This window comes from Myripristis murdjan, chromosome 4 (genome assembly GCF_902150065.1).
Source record: "Myripristis murdjan chromosome 4, fMyrMur1.1, whole genome shotgun sequence".
Taxonomy (NCBI): domain Eukaryota; kingdom Metazoa; phylum Chordata; class Actinopteri; order Holocentriformes; family Holocentridae; genus Myripristis; species Myripristis murdjan.
The window spans coordinates 5,913,810-5,938,341 of NC_043983.1; the positions used below are offsets into that span (position 1 = coordinate 5,913,810).

Below are 24,532 nucleotides of genomic sequence, written 5' to 3' on the forward strand. Positions count from 1 at the left end.
GCCACTTTGTAACCAAAATTAAGAGTTGCATTGGCTTTGATAACCTATCCTGAACCCATGGGCCCAGATCTAATCCCCAGGGAGGAGCAGCTGGCATTTCCACGTGGGTTTTATGTTGTTTTTTTCTTTTCTTTTCTTTTCTTTTCTTTTCTTTTCTTTTCTTTGCTTGATTGTTTTCTCTATCCAATCAAGTGTAATCACTTCATATGCAGTCTTGTGTATTTTAATGTCCTGTTCTATACAATTCAGCATCTTGCCCTATATCCAGAGCTTCTTGTACTATCATATAAGCTCATGTGTCCTGTCCTGTGTCCTTTGTTTTACCTGAAATAACACAGTTTGAGCTACTTATGAGCCTGCTGTCTACACTGCAGTCTTGTTGTCACTAAGTCACTTTCCACAAGAGGGGAAATACACTGGGGCACAGAGGGAGTGTGTATGTGAGTGTGGCAAGCATCAGCAGGTATGGTAAGGTGTGGCACTCACTGACATACATTTGCCCACATGGGAAGAGCAAACACAAAGCAATTCTACAGCAATCCATTTGGAAACCATATCTGAAGAGTAAAAAAAAAAAAAGAGAGAGAGACTAATATTTCCTTTAAGTTGATAGTGCGGTGCCCTGCATCTTAAAATTAACCACTCCGTCTAACCCTAACCCTATGCTTTTTGTCCCCACATCCCATCATAAATAAGGATATCTCACAAACCAATACTACTACTACTACTACTAATAATAATAATAATAATAATAATGATGATGATGATGATGATGATGATAATACCTACCCAGTCACTACCTCTTATGATCAAATGATATCTTGTCAGTCCCTACATTTTATAATTTATCACACTCACTGCTAAATAATGTTCAGTGCAGGGACAATGTAGGCCATGCGGTACTCGTGCATATATAGTGTGTTCACGTGCGTGCGTGTGTGTGCGCGTGCGTGTGCAAGGGGGTGGGGTGGGGTTTGCTGGCCGTTGCCACTGGTGACGCGTCTCTATCCAGTCAAGCCCTGCCCCGGCCTGCCCTTCTCCAGCTTGTGATAGACGGATGGGAGTCGTCCGCCGCCCCTGACTGGCCGTGCTCGCTGTCACTTAGCTGCTTGAGTGTATTTAGTTTAGCCGGTTGAAATTATCGGATCAGATTAAAGCAGCGGCTTCACGGTGTGCTGTTAACGCCGCGGCTCACGGACTGTGTGTTGCTCCAGGTGAACAGCAGCACCGCGGCGCCCCGACGAGCTCGTTAGCGTTACGCCAAAATAACCAGGAGCCAAACTGTTTTCGTAGCTACTAGTTGTTTTTTCCTCATAGGGATATAACGAAGCATTTCCGATATGTCTTCAGACGAAGACAGGGCCAAGGAAATTTTGAAGGGCTTCAAACTGTATCCTTTTTTGTCTAGCAGGTTTGCTGCTCGTCCAGTACTAGCATAGTCGAATAGTAAAGACATAATTGTTTGTCCTGTTTGCTAGTAGCTAGCTAATGTTAGGTAGTAGTGACATCTTGTTGTGAATACCTTCGGTCTGTCGATGCTGCAAAGGTCGTTACTGTGGCTAGCTCGCCATTAGCTTCACTTATAATTTTTGTAGTTGGTTGATACAGTGTCTGCTCTCATAAGAGCCATAAATTAGCATTAAGCTAGATAGCTAAGTAACGGAGGCTAGCTCACACTGTGTGCCCGCAAATATGCCAGGCCATGCCTTTTGACTCAGTCGCTCGGCTAGTTGTGTGTGTGCTAAGCGAGCTCTAAGAGAAGAAAAAAAAAAAAAAAAGCACACACATTTTAGTAACAGTGGCAGACTTGTTACTTATTGCGATATTAGGTACGGCTGACCTCGCTGATATTGTCTGATGCATCATGTTGTAAGATGCCAGCTGCACCATGTTAGGCATCCTCACCTGACATAACTGCTAGCCCACATAAAGAAACAAACAAATATTTACTCGTTATTTGGTTTGCTGTTGATTACATGCCTGCAGGTGTCTAATGCTTCCTTTATGTTTTGTATGGGGGTCAAGCTATTCTGGCAATCTGGCAGTTTATTCATCCGTGCCCAATTGGCAAACAAGCATATCTGGTAAAACTGACATACATATAATCTGCCAAACAGACCTTTTACTTAATAATGTTCAAGCTTTTTAGGTAGGTGTTTAAGCTTTTGTAAATTCACACAGTCTTTCACCATGGTAAACCATGGGGAGTGGTAGGGAAAATGTAGTCCATTTCTTTAAGTTAGGGTTTATATTGAAATTTAAGTATTGTCCACAGTCCACCAAATTACTAATTTGGTGGACTGTCCCTCTGTTTCAGGTCACATTTACTGTATGCTGACATTAATCCTAGCACGTGGAAAGAGACAGAGCAAGCAAGACAGACAAATCCAGCAGGTGCCTTTTCCATGGTGATGGATCGGCCCTCAGTCCTGTGAGTTATCCGGTGAATGTTTTCATGAGTTCAGTCTGAGAGCTTTGAATGAAAGGATCATCAGGAGTAATGATTTTCTGCCTGGCTGTTATTTTCCTTATCTGTCCCATGATAACTGCTTCTGCTCAAAGTGTTGTTGAGCTTTATGTATCTCCGGTTCATGGGGGCCCAAAGAGCATGTAAACTTTTTTCAATATAAGATTTTCTAACAATCTATTTCCTAAAACTTGCATGTGTTGTATTAAGTGTGTGTGTGTTTCTTTTTTAAACTAGTGTGTGTTAAGTTGGCTTACCAGTTCTGATCCATGTCTTGGTTGGTAAATACATATATGATACGTGGGACTTTTTTGTTTTTGTGGGCTGCAGTATCTCACCTGAGGGAAGCAGGATGAGCAAGTTAGCCAGATAATTTTCAAAAGTGTCACTGAATATCTTCTGAAATTTTGTCTATTAATAGAAACCATCACCAGTGATGACTAGGTCATTATCCTGAGCCAAATGCTCGATCTTTGTTTTACTGATTCAAATCACTATCATCAGGATGTAGCATCATCTTTTCCACAGTTACCTGGCTAAGTTTCTAATCTTGGTTTGTGGAAATTGCAGAAATGTGTCAATGGAAGCAGTAAACATAGCAAGGAATCTACTGATGGCAGCAGCTCAAGGTATTAAAATAAAAGATGAACAGTTATGTTCATACTCATACAATCAGCCGTACTTATGAACAGTGCGAAATATCTGCTCTAGTTTCTGTTGTCTAATGTGATGAATACAAATGTGGCCAATACAAGTGTGTGAGCAATGCTAGTAAAGTATCAAATGGACTTTTATAACTGAAATGCTATGATTGTTTAATCACAGTTATTTAAAGATGTGTAACTACAGCGTGAGGATTCCTGTGTTGAAAGGGCATCTTTTAATCCCCTGTTGGGTTCAGCTGTTGGAGGCTGTGTTTGCCTCCTGACAGTGTAACTGACAGCAGCGCTCCTGGTGAGCTGAAAGTAGCTAAAGCTCTACAGTGAAGTAATTGATCAAAGTCTGAACACAAGATAACCCGGTTAAAATAAGACCCAGGTTGAAAATAACCATCACGATCCCTATACATGTTCTGCCATCTTGTGTCTTTAATGATTACTAGACTCAAACATCAGATTAACTCTCATGTTCCTAATGCCTATAATACTTCTATAGTTATTAGCAATAATTTATTAATATTGGATGCAAGTTGGCATCCACACACTCCTTTGTATGAGAACGGGTGCAGCTGTGTTGGAACCTCCTCTGAATTCCCAACAACAAAGGGTTTGCTTTCTGTGTCAGGCACGAGCCTGTATCTGATAATATTGCCAAATCTGTGGCCATATGACATATTTTCTATCATATCATGGGACCATAGCCTGACCATTATGTCTACTAGTTCTTTAACATCTGGTGTAGGATAACTATGCAGTGTAGCCTTTGCACTGAAGTACTTCTTTAATATTGATTTTTGCTTTAGACCTATTGTTTTATTTAACTTCTATTTGACTAATAAAAAAGTTTGTTACATTGTTGGAACTGCAGCTTGTGGCAAGTTGTATGTGTAACAGCTGAACAAATGCTAATGGAATGTGTATGTCATTTTAATAACATGACAGTTTTTATTAAATAGCAATTAATGTGCATTAAACATTTAATGTAGCAGATTTTAGATGGATTTCGAAGAAAATATCTTTTTTTTTCGAAATGTTGTGTTGATGTGTTGATATATTGTGATAATATTAAACAATATTTCAACAATTTCATAGTGTGAGGCTAAATTTTGAATATTGCCCATCCTAGTGTCAATAGCATCTAGTAATGAACTGAAGTCACTGATTAATGTTTTGACACTGTAGGCAATAAGGGGAATATCAGATAATAAAGGGATCAGCCAAATCGGTTCATTATCTGGACATTGCCAACATTAATCATCACACCAGGCCTGGCTGGCCTGCTGGTGCTCTTACAGTGGCCAACGTATAACCTCAGTGTGAGCATAGAGTATGTTGATAATGCAGTGGGACTGAAAGTTTGTTGCTGAGTGAGCGCCAAAGTTATGTTGTCAGCCAAATATGGTAAACTAATAAAACTAAACTAATAAACTAATAAACTAGTGGTAAACTAATAAACCCACACCCTCTATAGATTGTGGATTTCTATGCTCATTACTTTGCATTTATTTTTATCAACTGAATTACTTATTTATTTATTCTTATTTATTTCTAATTGTATTTCTAATTTATTTCTAAATAATTTTGTCCTTTAATATTAGTTATCCAGTTATCAATTATAAGTTTGCAGTGACCAGAATGGCAATAGCTGTATAAATCCAGCCAGGCATGTATCTGTCTTTCATTTAAATCCTTGTTTTCACACTGTTCATATTTTATTATTTGCGCTAGATATTGGTATTACAGATGCAGAAAACTGCAGGAGCCGCTGGAGTTGTTTCAGCAGCGCAGCTACATTCCCTGAGCAGAGTTTCCTGAGCTGGGTGGTTACTTGCCAAAGTGGATGGTCAACTGGACTAGTGTAATAGCCCCAGATGAAAAATTTCAGACTTATTATTTCCATCTTTAAACAAGGCCTGCTTACTCAGGCCTGATTTAGATGACACCAAGCTGACACTTTGCATCTAGGAGGAGATACAGTATGTGAGTGGATAAAAATTAAGAAGCTACCAGGGCAGACTGATGCTTCCTTTCTTACTGTCTTGACTAGCTTTACGCAACCAGCTAGGACTGAAATAGCCCCAGTAATACCTTCTAGAATAAGCAGCACACGAACACTGCCTGCCACAGCGCCCACAGCAATGGTCCAGGTGTCCACAGCTCTACAGCCAGTAAGAACGTGACTAGGCAACCTCATCTGATTGTTAATTTGTTATTCATTTCAACATATCTGTAGATGTTTGAGAAAACAGTGACAGAGAGGAACGATGTATTTGAACTGAATCAGTCACTCTGTCCTAGAGCTGTATTCTAGTTAGGATGCTGCATGACATTTATTAAAAACCTTTAGTCTTGTCATCTTCAGCTGATGTGTTACTGCTATTTTTATGTATTTCAGCCTTATGATCCAAAAATGGACCCTTTCGTGTGTGTGTGTGTGTGTGTCTGCCTTAACTTTCTTGGTAGGACAGTCAGGTAATGCCTAAAGCCATGATTTAGTGGGACAGGGATTTGCTATGCTGGATAATGCAACTTTGAAGCCCATGCTGCCCTATGCCCAATTTGTTTTGGAGATCATTGCATACTGGTCAAGAGCTGTCATACAGTTCTGGATACTGGATGCCAGTCAAAGCAACCTCTCCATTTTTCCCATTGTGGTTGCCATGGAAACACTGAATCTAGAAAAGTTGAAGAACTGCCAACTAGCAGCAGCAGCGTAGAATCCTGCATGGACACGAGAGCAGCCGCCTTCTCTCTCCTTGCCACTGCCACCATGTTGAGTTTGGAAACTGGAGGTGGCAGCAGTAACTGCTTGCAATTTGAAAGCACCTTTAATGTTGAACTCCAGAGCCACGGGAAACAGTTTGAGGTTGTCTTTTCTTTTAAATACTTGGGCACTGTCATTGACTGCCTCTCCTTAAAGTTGCACAGTGGTTGTCTAGTCAAAAAGTCGAGACTATGATTTTTATTTTAGAAAGAGACATTACCTTTCTCTTGATGTCAGGAAAAGACTGGTTGCTGCTACATTCCTACCTTTACTTGATGATGATGATAACTGCGCTTGTCAACAGAGTTGGATGGGGGTCATGTTTTTGCCTCATTCTGTCTTTTTGTTAATTTGTTTGCAGGAAATCTCTAAAAGTTATGAATGGATTTCTACGATACTTGATGAAAAAGGTTGGTCGTGTGTATGGCTGGGCAATATGGACAGAATCAAACATCACAGTATCTTTGACCAAATACCTCTATCGATATTGTGAGGATATTTTAGAAATGCCAACTAGTGCTTTCATGAGATATTTATAAGAGATTTTTGTTAAAATCATCAGGAATGAAGATATGATGACCAAGCAGATAGAGACAAACAATAAAACAGCTAGAAGAATAAGTTTAGAAAATTGCATTTCTTTCCTGTAATGCAGCCTTTAAAGCCAGGAAAAGACAACACCTATGCTATATCACGATATTGCAATATCTGAAATGCCAGACAATATCTAGTTTCATTACACACTAACAGTAAGACATCAATATATCACCCAGCCCAAGTTGTGTGGCCAGTAGGCTTGGGCCGATTGACGATTGAATCGGCAATCATTGATGGACAGAATCCATCATGCTTGCCAGTTTAGCTGCTGATGCTGTACGATCCAACCTGGCATATCTTCACAATCACATAGTGTAGGTGGAGGTATGTGATCAATTTGGTGTCTTCTAGAATGCATCTGCCAAAGTTTTGGGGCTTTAGACGATAATGTGCTTTAAGATTTCTAGCAAAGTGTATACCTGTGACATGCATACTACCTTGTACCAGGGTTGGGAAGCTACTTAGAAAAAGTAATCAAGTAAAAATGCTCTTTTCTTTCTGTACATTGTAAACTCATTAGTCAGAAAGTAATCAGTTATTAATAACTTCACTTTTGCATTACTTTATAAAACCCAGGGTATTCTCGCACCTGGATGACAGTTCAATTGGAACAGAAATATCCTCCAAAGTTTTGGGTAGTGTCTGTGCTTTCATCGGTCTTTTAGCGCTTCCAGTCTGCAGCAACATCAAACCCACCAGCTAAGCTGCTTTACAAGCTAGACATAGCTATGTAAATGTGATTCTGCTAATAATGGGATCTGTGGTGACCGTGCTGATGGTGATGATAAGTATTATGGTATTCCTCTTGTCTCCTGCCTATCTGTAGTATTTCACAGCTAGAGCTTGGGTTGGCTTCTCTGCACTTTCAGTTGAATCAGTTCAGAAAGTGGAATTAACTACAACTGTAAATATTGACAACCATAGGAAATTACTTGAATTGAATAGATGAATAAATTGCACTGTTTACAGGTTATACTGATACATTTGAATTGACTCGATTGAAAAGCCAGTTCTGTAGACGGCTAGAGTTGGGGCTTATTTGTATTGGATTAGGCTGGAAGCTGCCAACATTTTGAGCCATCAGGCTCTCTTTAAAAATGAATGCAGACTTAAAGGTGACAGCAAGCTATTCACAAGGGACTCATTAACTCTGTGTGTGTGTGTGTGTGTGTGTGTGTGTGTGTGCGCGCGCGTGCGCGTGTGTGTGTGTGTGTGTGCATGCTCAGGGCACCTGGAGGTTAACATGCACAGAAGCTGCACTGGTCCTTGGAGAGAGTATTGTCTAACCTTGTGTGTGATGTTTTTGAAGCTGCGATCAATTGCTGTACTTATTTTATGAGTAGCTTATAAGAAAGCCATTTTAGGAAGTATGAAGAGGGATCGGACTCCCCTTATTAACACAAGCTATTACATTTAAGCAGAGTTTTTAAGTTTAAAGTTGGGAAAGATATAGACCAGTGTTTAGGAGATTGTATGACATTATGATATAACATCAAAGAAACTTTTTACATTGTAAAGAGCGGCCTGGATTATTCTGGAAGGACTCCAGGAGGAGGAGGCGGGGTAGAATGAGTTTGAGTAGAGCTGGGATTTAGTTAGGCTTGAGAGGATTAAAGGAAGCATTCAACTCAGCACACATTTCTAGAAAGGTCTGGGTGGGGGATGGTGGAGATAATGAAGTACTGCTACCACATAAGGTTTGACCCATATGGGTTTTTGAAGGCCAGTACCAATACTGATATTTCTGGCTTAAAACTGCCGATAGCAAGTATCATATATTCAGTATCTTTACATTTAACCACTTTCATCCCTCTGAATTCCAAATGTAATTGCAAATTAGAAGGATTCAGGAAACTGAGACAAAGTTACATTTTGCCAGATGGATGTTTCATTTGTCATTTCATCATATTTGCAAACCTTACACTAAAATGTTTCTATTGAGAGTCACAATGAAAAGACATTTACATAGCCTCTTGCTTTCTTACTTTAATGCCTTTCCCAGCATTTTTCAAAAGTGTGAACAAATAATAATAAGATACACTTGTTTATTTATTCATTTGATTCATGAATAGACCTCAGAAGTCACACGTTTACCACAAACCTTTGAAAATTGGAATTCCAGATCCGATGCTTTTTCTCTAGAGGGAAAATCCAAGGGGGTTTCACATCATCATCCCTGTCACAGTATGTGATTTAAACTGGAATTTAAAACTTGGATGTTTTGATCTGCCCATTTCACTCTTGAATGGAAGTGGATCCACAGAATTTTGGTTGTGCTTTCCAACCAAATAATAATTTTGCTGTCAAAAAGCTTATGTTCGGTACATGCTAAATGCGTTGCTACATCTTCTATCGTTCTACATCTAGAATCATTCTACGTTGGTGCCGAGCCATTAAAAAGTATTGGTTAGCTCGCTACATGATGACAGCAAAAGTATTAACAGAAGGAGAATCACTACAACTCGTGTGCAACAGGTTATTACAGGTAGTAGCTAACCTCTTAGCTGTTAGCAGGTTGTTTTTTTAACCTACATCAGTTGTGTTCAGGTTATAAAAATATGTGAGAAATGTTTTTTGTTTGTCCAAACAGCTGTGTAAATGTGAAATTATTTTGAAGGAATTAGGAAGACCCCATCCAGTTCTCCCATAGACAATTGATTTTTTTGATCCAGAAGGCGTACGTCATAATTGAAGACACACTCTTTTCCAAAATGTTGAAGCATTGTGATTTTGACATAAAAGTACACCAAAAAAGTAAATTCTTTGGCATATATTTTTACATACGTGAATATTCTGGCATGGAAAATTGGCTAGCAAGTGGGAAAAAAATAATTTTCTTTTCAGTGTGTGACTTCACGTTTCAGAAAAATCTCATCTTGGACTGAGTGAATTTTAGAAGCAAAGCTGCAAAGTATCTAGTAGTTAGCATCATTGAGTGTCCTCATAGCCACGACCAAGTGAATGAATGAATGCTGATACCACCTCTTTCATAGCCAGAGCTTGCTTTACCATAGTGATAGATATTATTTGCTGGTTTTAAGGTCTAACGAGGTTTCTTCTCAGTATCAGCTTCAGTGCTGATTGTCTTTATCAATGGCACTTGGTAGTGTACTTTCAATATAGATGGGCTCGCTGTACTTACCCCATTACTCATGCTTTTTGAAGGACTTTACATTTATCTTTTTGGCCCTAGTTTTAGTTCATTTGTCTAATGTTTTGTTTTGGTGTTAATGAGTGTTGCGGCAGTAAAAACTCCCAGTTGAGTGTTAACAATCAAACACTGGGTCTTGCATCTAGTCATGGTGGTAGTTTTGTTTGAATGCTGAACCTCTGTTTAACAGCAGTGAAGAACTAGTTTTCCTTATCATTTAACCGTTGTTTACTCCTAACTTAACTCCGTACTTTTTATACAAGAACATCCATCAAACCTAGGAATACATTCACTTGGATTGACATAATATATGTTGTGAGAATCATTGTCACACAATTAATAATTTTAGAGATCTGTTAGTCAAATGCAGTGTTAAAACACAGGGACACTGAGTTACTTCATGTACTACACCTACACCACCCACACAGTCTTTTTAGAAAATGCACCTTTAGTTTCACCAAAGAGCTCATTCTAAATATAAGGTGCATCACAGATGGTCTAGAAACTTGAGTGTGTGTGACACTAAGTAGTGTCTGAGTGTGACAGACCCGCTAAGTGGAGAATCTTCCAGAGCAGTGAGAGTGCGGTGTCTGTTTTGTTACACACTGTTGCTCTTTACGAGCCTGACATCCCCCCTTTAAGTGTTGTTTCTTCTCAGGAGTGAACCGCAGACTCACTTCACTGAGTGTGATGTGCTGGAGAAAATGGTTGTGATGAAGAAATGTGAAAAGGCCCATCTGACAGTGGAACCACAGACTTGAGCGCCGTTTCCGTCTGCTGTAATTGAAGGTTGTATTGTTGTCATTGTTGTTGTGGAGGTCAGGAGCAGCTGACTGCCTGCTTGCCTGGTGGAAGTGGGACAGCTACCAGCTACCAATCAGCATCATTTACATAAGGGCTTTTCCATAGAAGTGGAATTCAGTAGAATAGGCATGTAGTAGTAGACTGCACCATTGCTAATATGCCAGATGGCAGCCATCTTTGGGAAACCAACAAAACTACTTTGGCAGTTCCAGTATGACAAAGCAAGCATTATCAAATAGGGATGAGAATTGGAAGGCACTCCCCAATATGATAACTAGGGTGGTGATTCAATATGCTACTACTACCATTAATAACTTCTGCCACAGCTACTATTCCTGCTACAGATATTTATATAGCTATTTGCACTACTTCTAATAATAAAACATATTCTTGCACACCTTTGTGAAATCTGCTCAAAATATCTCATAAGAATTAGTTCAGGTCAAGGGTGTCTAGTAGACAACCAGTGCCTTATTGATCAGTTCTACAGTAAATATGAGTCATATTAATCATATTGCACTGGACCAGATCCCAGTATCAGCTCTGTATATAAGCAAACTAATATCTGGCTGATGTGTCTGTGGGCTAGCCAGTGTCTCTGCCAGCATTACAGAGACTGTTTTAATATTTCTGTGACCCATTAGTACTCCTGTTGAACTCGAATATTAGTACCTGAGTGGTGACATCACAGTGTATCATGGAAATCCTGATTTGCTGCTGTAACGTAGTTGGTCGCCACACAGTTCCATTCATTGTTAATGGCCATTGCTGCTCTTTTGCGTTTGTGTGGTTTTGATCATCTCTTTTTCTCTTCAGTTCAGGTATAAAATTGTAATGTGGTACTTGCTAAGGCCTGCTATAGCGGTAGTTAATCTGACCCCACTGCAGGTGCAAGGTTGAATAAAGACCACAGTGTGAAGCTCTATATATAGCTCATCCTCAGCCGCATTTAGCCCTGTATTCAAATCCCAGTGCAGACAAAAGATGCTGCTGTATAGGGGTGTATAGGGGTGTGTTGGGGTATTGACAAAGAATAATTTCTTGATATTTTTAGGGATTTAACCAGTAACGCTAATTGACGATATTTTGCATCCCTCAAAAGTTTGTAACCAAAAAAAAAACAAAAAAAAACCTCAAAATGGGTTTGTAAAAGTCTTGTATTGTACTAGTTTGCTCTTGTTAATAATATATTAGATGCTGTTAATGATGTTGTTGTGGCAAAATATGAAACTCTGCAGTTTATGCTCTAGAGTTTGATGACATGAATCATTCAATTTAGGCAGAGCTGTATGACTGAAATAATTTCCAGCTCGGCAGGGTGTCCAAAGTAGTCAAAGTTGTTTGAAACCATTTCTCTAGACTGCTTGAATTGGCACCATATTCTCTGCAATTTAATTGGTGACAGCGTTTGTTTTTTCTTGCCATCTGTTGCCCTTCTTGTTGTAAGGTGCTCTTTTGCAGAATGACTCTGCCAAACTTTGTAGAGTGAGTTTTTGTTTTGCCAGAACCTCAGCTGGTCAGTTGTGGTCAACCACCGACTCTTGAAGCTTTTTATAGTCTTCATATTCTGTGCGCCGGTTAATTCGCAGACAGTGAAACAAGTTAGTTGTGGAGCTGACTTTAACGGCAGATGCTTTCCAACATAGTGTGCAGAATGGCGTCTTTTGAGCAACATCTGTCTTTTTGAAGCCAGACCACATCAATGTGAGTGATGATGATCTACATCTAGCAGTTAAATCTAACAACGTCAATTCTGAGGCCAGTGGTGTTTGTGTTTGTTCACTCATTTATAACTTCAGCCATGCAGGGAACTACTCTAGCTTAGCTTGTTGTAAAGCGTGAGCACTGCATGTGTTCTCAATGCGCATGCGCAGTCGTCTGTCCTACTTTGCTTGCTCATATGCAGTGAATGTGGACTCTCAAAGCGTGTTTTGATTGGTTTTTGCAAAATGAGTGCCATATTAAAATTTAAATATTATTGTAGATGATATTGCACACCCCTACTTCTATATTATATGTAGAGAGAAGGACTGGAAAGAGATTTTTGTAATAACTCTGTAGGTGTTCACAAAGATTCGGTTTTCACATTCTTTCTCACATGGTAGCTTAGTGTCATGTCTCATCATTTTATTTGTTTAACTTGTAACATTCCAGAAACTGTCCCAAGTCTTGTAATGCAAGCCCAATTCAAGCTTAAGTTTTTTGATGCAAGACTGAGCCAATCTCCGATCTGCTTAAACCAATATGGTTATTATAAGAAATTTACTTGTTACATCAGGTATGGGTTAATGCTGCAATAACTGAAAACTATGAATATGAACGCCATTAACGAGTCACCTGATCAAACAAGCAAACAAACAGCAAAGAAACAGATTCAACAGTTAAATCACTTCTTTTTCCACATTTCTTTGCCACTGGAGACTAAATGGTCCTCACTTAAAAAGACCTGCAGCAATTTTGATTATTGCAGCTTTTATTGAAATAATAACATAACTTAAATGATGGTGTAGATAGATACATAATCTCTTTTTGCATTATACTGCTCTGCAATAGAGCGGAAACCCAATGACTGTGCAGATTGTAAAAGTTTTAAAACTTCCACCACCAAATGCTACTGAGTTTGTTAGAACTGCACATCAGAGTGACATTTAGATATCAGTCATGCACAGCCTAAACAGAAAACTGTTGTTTTGCAATGCTACGATTGCTTGCTGATGCTTAATGCTCATTATTCCCGAACCTGGTTTGTTTATTTCATGTAACCTTTATTTAACCAAGTCTGATTGCAATTGAAAACTCTTTTTTCAAAACAGATCTAGTCTAAACAGCAGCGTTGCAGAAAGGGCAGACAGTGCACTAAAATAGTGTGAGCGAGAAGGAAAGACATGAGCAAGAGAGGAGCTAGGTGAGAGAAATCAAGCAAAAGAAACTGAGGGGCTGCTTTTCACCGCCTTCTGTGTTTCCAGTGGATAACACGACAGGGACAACATCATACTTAAATCACTGACACTTTGTGGTGGATTCATCTTCCTTAGAAATTGTAAAAAGAAAAACCGTAAAAAAATCCGTAAAAAGAAAATCGTTACCGCAAAGAGTAAGTCTGAAGTCAGTTTCTTCATGACTTAAGTGCACCTTGAATTTCAAACTGTAATTGTCCCAGCCCTGTAGCAGCATGTGACTAAATCTGTATGATAAGTTTTGAGTGCTGCCACCCCATCTGTTCCCTGTTAACCTCCATTCAGCATTTAGTGGATAATTTGACACAAAGTCACGCTGAAACATACTTTCCATCCTCAGAATGACTGTGTGCTGGTTAATAACTGTCAAACTCCTACTGCGTCTTATATTATCCTATCTGTGCACATGTGTCATATTTAGCAAGTCAGCACTTATGACAGCACTGGCCCATATCATTTCTTAAGAAATATTTTATGTGTCTTTATTTGTGTGCATTTTTTTTTTTTTTTTTTTTTTTTTTTTTTTTTTTTACTGTACATTCTATCGCTTCGTTTGAGGGCTGATGTCTGGCTGAAACAATTTATGGGAGACAAACCTCAAGGAAGCTTCCAGTGTTTGGGCACGATGAAACTTTAATGAGTTTGTAGAGAAATTGGGTCATTGCAGTAGCAAATGGTTATAGGATACAGCAAAGAAAAATAGAATTCATAAAGCACATGAGCGCGTTTAACATGGTGCAGCCAACAATTAAAATATATTACTATGGACCAAGATATTTCTTGCATTCAAAAAAAGCTATTACTCTGCATAGATGTTATGTACCAGAAAAGCAGCAGTTTGTTGCAGTTTGTTTTCCCTCTACTGGTTTAAATCTGCCTTTTGTATCACAGTGTAATTACCCTCTTTCTGTATACATTTTTTTGTTGTTACTGTTTCATTAACCCTTGCCTGTCAGGAACTGGATGAATCTTCGGGATGCTGAGACTGGCAAAGTGTTGTGGCAGGGAACCGATGATCTGTCTCTACCAGGAGTAGAACATGAAGGTACAATTACATCACACTACAGACACAACCACACACAACTTGGGGTCGTATAGAACGGTTAAGTGTGTACGTAACACTAAATGTACCCAGTCACCACTTATGTTTGGAGAGTCAAGTTTAAGCTAATTTGTAGAGTGGTTGTGGTTTTAAATCTACCTACCTATAACTTTCTTAATTATAGGCTCAATGCAATCTTTGAACTAAGACAGTGATTGCTTCACCTTTGAGATAAAGAAAACACAAACAACTTGCTCTAAATGGGGATATTTATTGAACTACCAACAAACTAAACTATTGTGATGAATAAAGAATTAATGATCACATATACATATATACAATTAATTAAACAAATACTGTAAGCATGAATGAATTAAGTAACGGGGGAATGAAGATAGCATGTTATTGCCTATGAAATGAATGAATGAATTAGGAGGTCAGTGAAATCAAACAAGTCAAAATGCAATCAGTACAAATAGTAACTCAAAAGCTGAGCTTTTGAGTATCTATCTCTACTATCTACTTAAAGTAGGCAATATTGTTGCTGTCTTAGTGAGAGGTAGTTAACTGTTACTTTGTAACGGTTTGTAAACATACAACTGTTACTTTGCAATGTTTAGGCTAGAGAGAAAATGTAAAAATAGGAAATAATCTGTCAGCAGTTTAGATCTCACCTGAACTCGTTTGTTGCTATGACTTTGACTAGGGGTGTAAATCACAAGCTTCATCATTTTATCGATTCGTTGTACAATGATACAATATTGCGATCAATGGATCGATCCAGATCGATGGATCATTAGACCCCTAACTTTGACCGCTTGTGTTCATCATGATAGCAATGGTTTGTGAAATTACATAGTTCCAGGTTGGCAGACAGAGCTAGGACCATTGTGACCAACTTGAGAAACTCAAATCAAATTTTGTTCTTTACAATTGGAATGGGCCAAGACCTGACTTTATTTTCTTCTGATTAGACAGCAGAGAAAGACAGAGTAAGAGGGATTGTTGTGAACTCTGTGCACACCAATTGCTTCCTAAAAAAATAGTGAGATGCCCGGAGTGGATGAATGTGAGACAATAAGAAGCCTGGGGCCATTCAGAAACTTTTCCAAGCAGAGTGTACAGCCATCCCACATGTAAAGCACATGAAAAACTCAAGATGACATTACGATATCTTGCATATGTTTTAAAAAAAAGTGCCATATAAATAATCTTACAAAGTGCTTCACAAACAAGAGATACAAGAAAAGTAAAAGAAAAATCATATGAAACAACACAAAATCACAACACCCAAGTAACTGAAAAAAGTAACAGAACACATAGAAGTAACAAATACCAGATAAAATAATCAAGAAAAAGCCATACGATAAAAATAAGTCTTGAGAGATGAAGCTCCTTCACCCTTGCTCTTCAGCTTTGACCTGGGAATAGCTTACAGGACCTTACAAGATGTACTCAAGCTACTGGCTGGGCAGTAAAGGCTTAGGAACTCAGCCAAATGACTAGGCACGGCACCATACAGGGCTTTAAAAGTCAGCACTAAAATTTTAGAATCAATTCTAAAATGGATAAACCGGTCAGGAGAAGCTAAAATGGGAGAGATATATAATCATTCCTTAGCAATTTAGTTAAAAGACTGGCAGCTACATTTTGGACATGGTGTGGGTCAGTAAAAGTAATAAAAGATGTAATTCTGGAGATACTTCTTAGTTTAAAAAAACACTGGACTGACACATCATTGCTGTTGATAATGTGGTGTAAAGGGAATAAATCGAGAAAGTGAAACAGGTCCCAGAATGCAACCCTGTGGCACTCCACACAGGCAATTGGAGGCAAAGCCAACATTAGACAAAACAAATGTTCTGTTGGAAAAATATGAAGAGAACCACTGAAGGCAGTGCAAAAAATACCAACCTGTTTCTCAATGTATCAGTAAGACCACTATGTTCAAATATAGCACTAAGGTCAAGCAGTACAAACTCCAAGCATTCACCTGCATCAGCCTTAATCAACATGTCAACAACTCTCACAAGGGCAGCCTTTGTGCTGTACTCTGCTGCTGTCAGAAATCTGATTGAAATTTCTCAAAAATGTTAAAGATCAAAAACAGTTTGCTCTAAGATCTTTAATATGACAGGATGTTTAGAGATTGTTCTATAGTTGCTGTGAACAGGTGCAGAAATTTCTATGTGGGAGGTCCAGTGTTATGGTGCCTACAGACCCCATTATTTTAAACAAACTACATGTTTGAACCTCAGGAGCCTGAGACAGAAGACCATGAGGACTTGTTAAATTGTAATCATTGTTCCGGCCAACTGGTTTCTGAATGGTGAGCCAGTCACCCTTTTATGCATGATCAGTTGAAACTTTGAACTAACTTATGCTAGCTAGTATCAGTAAAGCACTGCTGGCACATTATCGTTTGGCTTAACATTGATGACAGTAACCAAGCTAGTGCAGTCATTGCTTATCTTACAGGCAGGTGTTAAATGATGCCAACAGAAACAGAAAATAACTGTTGTTACTTGTGCTGGTCGTTGTTACTTGTGCTGGTCACATGGCCTTAAAATTAGAAAGACAGGATCAGTTTACCTAATTTTTACAGTTTTGCTGGTTTTTGGGACTAAGTTATGTTTATCAGTCCCCATCAAGAGCCTGTGCAATAAAAACCTCATATTTAGACAGAGGCAAAAGACAGCCCATCTCTGCAAATCCTTATACATTCTGTGGTGACACTCTTTTCTATTGGCATTATGGTAAATGCAGATCTTTGTTAAATTAAGTCATTCCTAAAAAAATTACATATTTCAGTTTCTCAGATCTTTAACATTATGCTGGTGGCTGTGTGCTCTCTGCACGTCCATGCACGTGTGTGAGGGTTTGAGTTCATGTAGATCTGTGGAAATGTACTAGAGCGGGGTGTTGAGCCATGTGCTATGGAGGGCCTGCAGGTTTTCATTCCAACCAAGAACTCCACCAGGTGATTTCAGGTTTTTGGTTGGAATGAAAACCAGCATCCTCTTGGCCCTCCATGACACATGGTTTGACACCCCGCTGTATGTGTGGGTGTGAGTGCATAGAAGTTTAAAGCATGTGGGAGCAACAGTCTCTGTTTCTGTGTGTCAATTTTTTGTTTGTTTTCATTTGCATGTTGCACTTTTGCCTGTGTTCCATTAGTGTATGTCTGTTCTACTTATTTATTGTACAGTAAAACTTAGGAAGAATTGCTTGTATCACAGACCTATTAATCAAAACAAGGCAACAATTCAAATCACTTGCACACCGACTGAGGGAAGAGAAGTATGCGTGTCAAATACAATAATCAATTAAAGTCTATTTTATTCACATAGAGGATCTTATGTCCTTGTCACGGCAGGCCTCTATGTGTCATCCAGCTAATAAACATGCATATATTGATTTGATTTTTGATTTGAAAGTTTTATTTTGAACAGCCAAAAAAAAGGGAAAAAGAGAAGACAAAAACAGCATTCCTGTTCTCTCCTGTCCCATCATCTCTCTAACCTCTGATTATTGCTCTCTCTCCTTTTCTCCTTTTTTTTCTATCTCTCTTTCTCTCCCCCTTCCTCTCTCTCTCTCTAGCTCGAGTTCCTAAGAAGATCCTGAAGTGTAAAGCAGTGTCCAGAGAACTGAACTTCTCCTCCTCAGAAAAGCTAGAGAAGTTCAGACTGGAGCAGAAAGTTTTCTTCAAAGGACAGTGTCTAGAAGGTAAAAACAACAACAACAACAACAACAACCGCTGAGCATTCAAGTGCTTGTTGATTCCAGTTGAACCAGGGTCACCACCAGTATCAGTGATGTGAGCTTTTGAAGGCACTGCCAACAATGTAAGCTGCTTATAGTAGATATTTTATATGGACATATGGATCTTTATATGGATCTTTGTCAAAAAATCCCAAAATTTGTGGGGGCAGTTGACTCCCTGTCATGTCAATGTCCCAGTCTCAGTAAACATCAGCATCAGTGCCTCCTCATGCTGGTTGTGTTGACAAATCTGACATAGACGAAAACTAAAGACATTTTTCTTTATATTCTTATTTTATTTTAGTTAGTTAGTTAGTAGAAAGCCAGCCTACCTCTTGGCCATCCTGATAATTAGTGGGACTAGAAGAAAACCCTGGTCATAGTAATCCAGATGATTGCAGACTTCTCACACACTGGAGATGAGCAATATAATTAGCTTTTTTTCTGAGCATATCATTCCATATGTTTTGCTATCTTGTTCCACATTTTTTTCCATTCTTGCTGTCTGCATGCCCGCCCGAAGACAGTTTTATAAACTCAGTTTGAGGTTAAAATATATATTGTGTGGTTGTTGAAGGAGGACTGAACTCTGTCTATGTCTGTTTCCAGAATGGTTTTTTGAGTTTGGTTTTGTCATCCCTAACTCCACCAACACATGGCAGTCTCTGATAGAAGCAGCTCCAGAATCCCAGATGATGCCAGCCAATGTTTTAACGTAAGTCTTTGCTCATACACTGTTTTATTTCCCCACTGCTTATGGATTCTTTGTGTTGATAAATGAGATTTTTCCTGTTCACATGCAAGAACAATTGGATAGGAGACCGTTTTAATCCATATTGTTAGTTTAAATGATTTGTATGTTTACATACTGATTACATCAGTAGGAATACAAGTTTATCTACTCAAGTAGGCCAATTTTCTGCCTCCACGTCGGCTAGAGGCATTATGATTTTGGGTTGTCTGTCTGTCTGTCTGTCCGTCCATATGTACGTCCCATTCTCATGAATGTGATATCTCAGGAATGTCTTGAGGGAATTTCTTAATTTGGCACACGCGTCTTCTTGGATTCAAGGATGAACTGATCAGATTTGTTTCTGACATACCACGAATACATTCAGCCACATTTAGGCATAAAAACCACTAAGTTAAGGTTAGACCTCCTGAAGCAAACTCCCCAATATGGAATTACAGGGTTAGGGTTTGGGTTAGTGGTGTGTGTTAGGTGTGTGTGAATGGCTGAATGTGAGGCATATCTGTGAGCAGTCAGTAGGCAAGAAAAGCACTACAGAAATACAGCTCATTCATCATTCACTCAGTAATATTGTACATTTTATCCATCTATCCATCCATTGTCTGCCTCTTACCTTGAACTAGGATGTACTGGTAGGCTGCCAAAATGCCCTCCCCACACCATTTACATTGTTATTTTACATGACATTTTGCATTATTCATAAATGTGGAAGGCTACTTTTTATAACCTCTTTGTAGTGGAGCACATCTATGTGGAGATCTGCGTGGAACTGATGTTTTGATCTTGCATCTGACCATTCCCACACCATATCGCATCTTGTTTGTCCTATATCCACTGGCACTCTAAAGTTTGTTGAGCCCCTGCTTGCAGAATCCTGCAGATTTGCATTCCATTAAGTTGGGAAGGAGCCAGAGCTTGTGCAGGAGGCAGTGATTCACTTCTATGCATAGTGTCGGCTCTGGAAGCAGACTACTGAATAGTGCTGGACCCTCGCCCCTTAGGCAACCGTCAAAATTTAACTGAGATCTGACATTGGTGACAAGGTTAGCATCAGCATTGTGAAATATTGTACTCCTCCAGTCAACATCTGTAAATGAGCAGACCTAGCTAGTAAGCATCATTAAACATATATGTTTTACTTCGTGTAACCCCTTAAATCTTACAAACTGTCACATTGAAGCCAAAAGTCAGTGAAGTTCTTTGTCAATTTGAAATGGCTAATGGATACCAGATGAAATGGAGGTTTAGTCAGCAACTTTTAAAATATCACCACCTGGAGCTGGCATAAGTAAAAACTTAATTTGAGGTACGTTTTCTCTGCTTTGGTCCTTGCTGCAAAATCTCATGCCACAGTGAGTCAGCGACCTCCACTAAGTCGGTACAGGAGTTATCCCAACAATACCATGAGAATGGTACTCATTAAAATGTTTGCTGCTCTGACCTCCTGGAACTTTGATTTGAATAGGATAGACCATTCCACTGCATTCAAGGTCTGTGCCTTCATCTTACCCAAAAACACAAGTGGTGCTCGGTGGGGACACAACTTAGACATTATTACAGGCTGGTAGCACATGGGTACCCCCACCCCAGCCTGTGCTGGCCTATATGCCATTGCAATGCAGGAAATGAGCAAAACTCACACTCAAACTGTCCTTTTAATAACTCACTTAATACCTCTCTCTCTCTCTCTCTCTATTCCAGTGGTAATGTGATCATAGAGACAAAGTTCTATGATGATGAACTTCATGTCAGCACCTCCAGGGTACGACTCTTCTACGTCTGACCTCCAGCCCCTGACCTTGCCCTTTCCAACGCCAACTTCCTGCCAAGGTCTATAAATTTCCAAGTTCAGCCCCACTTTGCAGGCGTAATGATGTGTTCATGAGAAGTGGGACCTAAGAAGTTTCCAGCTTGGAACTTCCTACTTTCCACCTCAAAACATTGAAGTGCTTGAGGACAGAACAAAATGGACGCCTGAAGTTTAAAAAAAAAAAAAAAAAAAGTTTGTTTTGGCTGTTTTCATCACAGCAGCATCTTAATACGGGTCACACCTCCAGAACCCAAGAAGAAGAAAAAATGTCTACGAGGATACTGTTTGCTTTACATTCTTTTGTAACAATTTGTATTAATTAATATGGGTTATTTCTCTACATGTGTGCTTCTCTGACTCATTACACCATTGTTGTTCAAGTATTTGCACCACAAACATCGTTGTGTTACATATTTTGGTTATATGACAGAACAGCATCATTGAGGAAGCTCCCGAGTTTCCAACCAGAAATTATGAATTTGAGGATAATTTATATGGATTTTTCCTACTTAGAAGTTGAAAACTTCCTAGTTCTGACTTCTCATGAACGCAGAAAAGATACTTTGTTGTTGACCTGGCATGTCATTGTCTTGACCTGAATAGTTTTGTAGACCTTGGGAGGACAGGGAAGAAGAAAAGGAGAGAGATTTCTTCCATTGTTCTTCCATCTTTCCATGGTTTCCACTGTTCCCAAATTAGCTTTCTCTCTGCCTTTTCCACAACTGACTGTTCCACTGTAAATATATCACCACTGATCTCAAGTAAGCCAGGGAGCCGCTCTGTAAATTAATTGATTTGTACTTTTTTTTTCACTCTCACTCCAAGGTTGTGTTTACTCAGGAACAGAAAATCAGATTTGGGATTTGTAGCCCAGATTGGATATTCTCATGGCTGTCTAAACATGAAAAAACTCGGCTTGTGCTTTGTCTCTGTTTAGATAGGCACAAGATCTGTGTGATAAGTTCAAGATGAAATGCTTTGGATCAGTGAGAGAGCAGCCTAACTCCTCTACCAGAGCTGCATTCAACAAGAGGTTTGGATTGTGAAACAGCCAGCGTTTGCTTATACAGGCAAACGTTTGTTTTGGTAGTCTAGCCCGGTGGTTCTCCACTATGCACCATCGAGGTTCATGAGTCTACAGGTTTTCATTCCAACAGCACATTACAGCGACTGCTTTCACTATTAGGTCCTCCTCTCTGGTTGAAGGTGTGAGCAGTGAAGTCACCTGCTGTAGTGTTTGGTTGGCATGAAAATCTGCAGACTTGCAGGTCATTATTATGGCGTATGTTTGAAAACCACACAGTTAGAAAGTACTACATTCGTTAGCAAACAGCCTGAGAAGGAGGTCCATGGCCAGTATTAGTTTTTTTTTCCCTTTTAGTGTCATGTTTTGCAACCATATTGCTGATATTTGGCTTTAAAGAGTAAGGCTGTGAACACGTAGCATTTTTTTTGTCCAACTGCCACTGCCTTTTTACACAGAATCCTATGGGAAGCAGCTGCTCCTTAAAAATGCTGGACCCGGCGCATTTAGAAGTTGAATATAGCTGATTTTTTTTTTTTTTTTTTTTTTTTTTTTTTTCAGAAAAAGCATTCTGACGTCAGCTGCTTTTTTACTAACCAGGCAAGCAAGATGAGGACAGAGCAGAAAATGCCAGCATAAACTCTTGTTTTCTTAGTACAGGAAATGTTCACTAAAAGATAGCTGCTACAACAGCGAACACAAAGAGGTACCAGATTGGGAGATTGTTGGGAATATCTGGTAAGCATTTCACAATCAAGTCTACTGTTTTTCTAGCCAGAAATGCCAGTTAATGTTAACTGGTAACATTTAGTGTGGCCTTCATTGTCCAACTCTTCATTGCCATCTTTAATTGTGTTTACTGAAAATGTAAACAATGTAGGTCACCAGTGAAATCAGCTGCGCCAAGGATCCAGTGCATCGACTTCATCATTGGAGCCAACAGCACAAAGTGCTCTTGGCAGCGCTTTCATTCATTTCAAAAAAACGCTACGTGGTCACAACCTAACTGAACCCCAAACTCACCTCAGAATAAAGCCTGACATTAAATAGTGGAAGGCAGGGTACTAAATTGGGCATCTGCAACTCACTGCTCTTTGGTGCCAGATGATATCACCACTTGTACTGTGGCGAGGGTGACATCTGGCACCAAAGATCAGCCAGTGGCAGATGGCCAGTTAGATGTCAGACTTCACTCAAGACTTTGATTCAGGGTTTGGTTACTCTTTGAGGTAATGACATTTACACAAAACCTTGACGCTTCAACTGAATCATGACATTGTCATCATAGAAACTGAAGTGGGTAGAAAGAGCATAGTATAGGTTGGGCTGCTTGTAGGTTTGTGTTGCCAGTAAACCAACTAGATCTCTCTGTCATGGTGTGCACAGCTCACAGCAACAATAAAGGGGGAAAGTTAACACATAGAGTTCATTAAAGTTATTGTTGTTATACTAAAGTCATTAAAATGATTTGAAGCTAATTCATGGCCTATCTCAGGTAAATGTTAATATTAGCTAGTTCGATGTTGTCAGCTAATCCTAATTAGCTGCATTTTTATTTTTTATTTTTTTTTTATCACATTAAGTAATGTTATGGAAGAGCCAACAATAATCTACCAAGTAAGGCTCAACTCCTTGGAAAACAAATGTTTTTGTTTGAATCAAATATGTTTATTTTCAGAATACTTTAATTATTCTCATGTGAAAACAGAGCATGTTTCTTTTTAGCTGTGCATCAGGCCTAAGTTAAATCAGCCAAGGTAAACAAATTCTTCTGCCATTGCAGTAACATCTGTGAATGCTCCAGCTGTTTCCATGGCAATGAGAACCACCCGGAAATAATCTGATTTGCCGTGAACCAAAGGCCTATGCCCATTCTATCCAGTTCAGTTTCTGTGATGGTCATGTGTAGGGGCATGCTCTCTAAAGTTAAAAGTCCTGTCCATCTCATTTCAGACACACAGAGTTGCAAACAGCTCAGTGAACAGCTTGTTGAACGCAGCTCTGCTCCATGTGTCCTAGCTAGATTCTGACCTGAACTGGCTTCCCGTCCATCTCACGGCTGTGATGTCATTGTTTTGGGTTTTTAGCTGCTAACTGAGCTCTGTAAAATAGACATGTGTGTTTTAATATGACAGAATTTGTCAATTAAAGTTGTCTAATGTTTAATGACTTCATGGTGTGTCTGGTGTTACTGTGTTCATGCTGGTGGCTGGAAATGACCCACCAACTCATTGTGTCTCATTAGGGCTGGACCCAGGCTGGGTTCCATTTGTGTGACATTGCTTCACTTCCCTACGGTCCCACTAATAATAATACGTCTACGCTTTCTTAAAGTTGAAGAGAGTTCCAGTAGTTCATACAGTGGGCTAAGATATAAATTAATGAAAGCACTGTGCCCATATCCAAGACACCCAGGTGGGTCTACACTTTTATTAATATGTACAAATTAATACATATAGTCAGTCTAAAACACATTAGTCTGGACAAAAAATATATGTTTGAAAATACATTTTTACAGCTCAACTCTCTGGAAAACTTCATTGTTTGTGGGGCAGAACACTTCTCACCAGGGGCAGTGTCAGCAGGAGTAGGGAGTTGTGCATTGCTGACACCAGAGGTTTTCACCTCAGGTTCACTCAGACAGTTCATCACTTGCTGACTGGATTGTTCATCACTGGACAAACAGGCATGGACCATCTGATCTGAGTCCTCATCATCCGAGTGGGACCCAGAGCTGACGTTCC

The 24,532-nt window shown here is 39.3% G+C and overlaps 1 protein-coding gene across 1 annotated transcript; it reads left to right on the plus strand.

Moving 5' to 3' along the window:
• Positions 1 to 1,101: 1,101 nt before the first annotated feature.
• Positions 1,102 to 23,958, plus strand: pde6d (phosphodiesterase 6D, cGMP-specific, rod, delta). The gene is made up of 5 exons (XM_030049126.1): positions 1,102 to 1,390; positions 14,356 to 14,444; positions 18,042 to 18,167; positions 18,813 to 18,918; positions 20,656 to 23,958. The coding sequence occupies exons 1-5, from the start codon at positions 1,341 to 1,343 to the stop codon at positions 20,735 to 20,737; spliced, it is 453 nt and encodes a 150-aa protein (XP_029904986.1). The 5' UTR covers positions 1,102 to 1,340; the 3' UTR covers positions 20,738 to 23,958.
• The last annotated feature ends 574 nt before the right edge of the window (positions 23,959 to 24,532 follow it).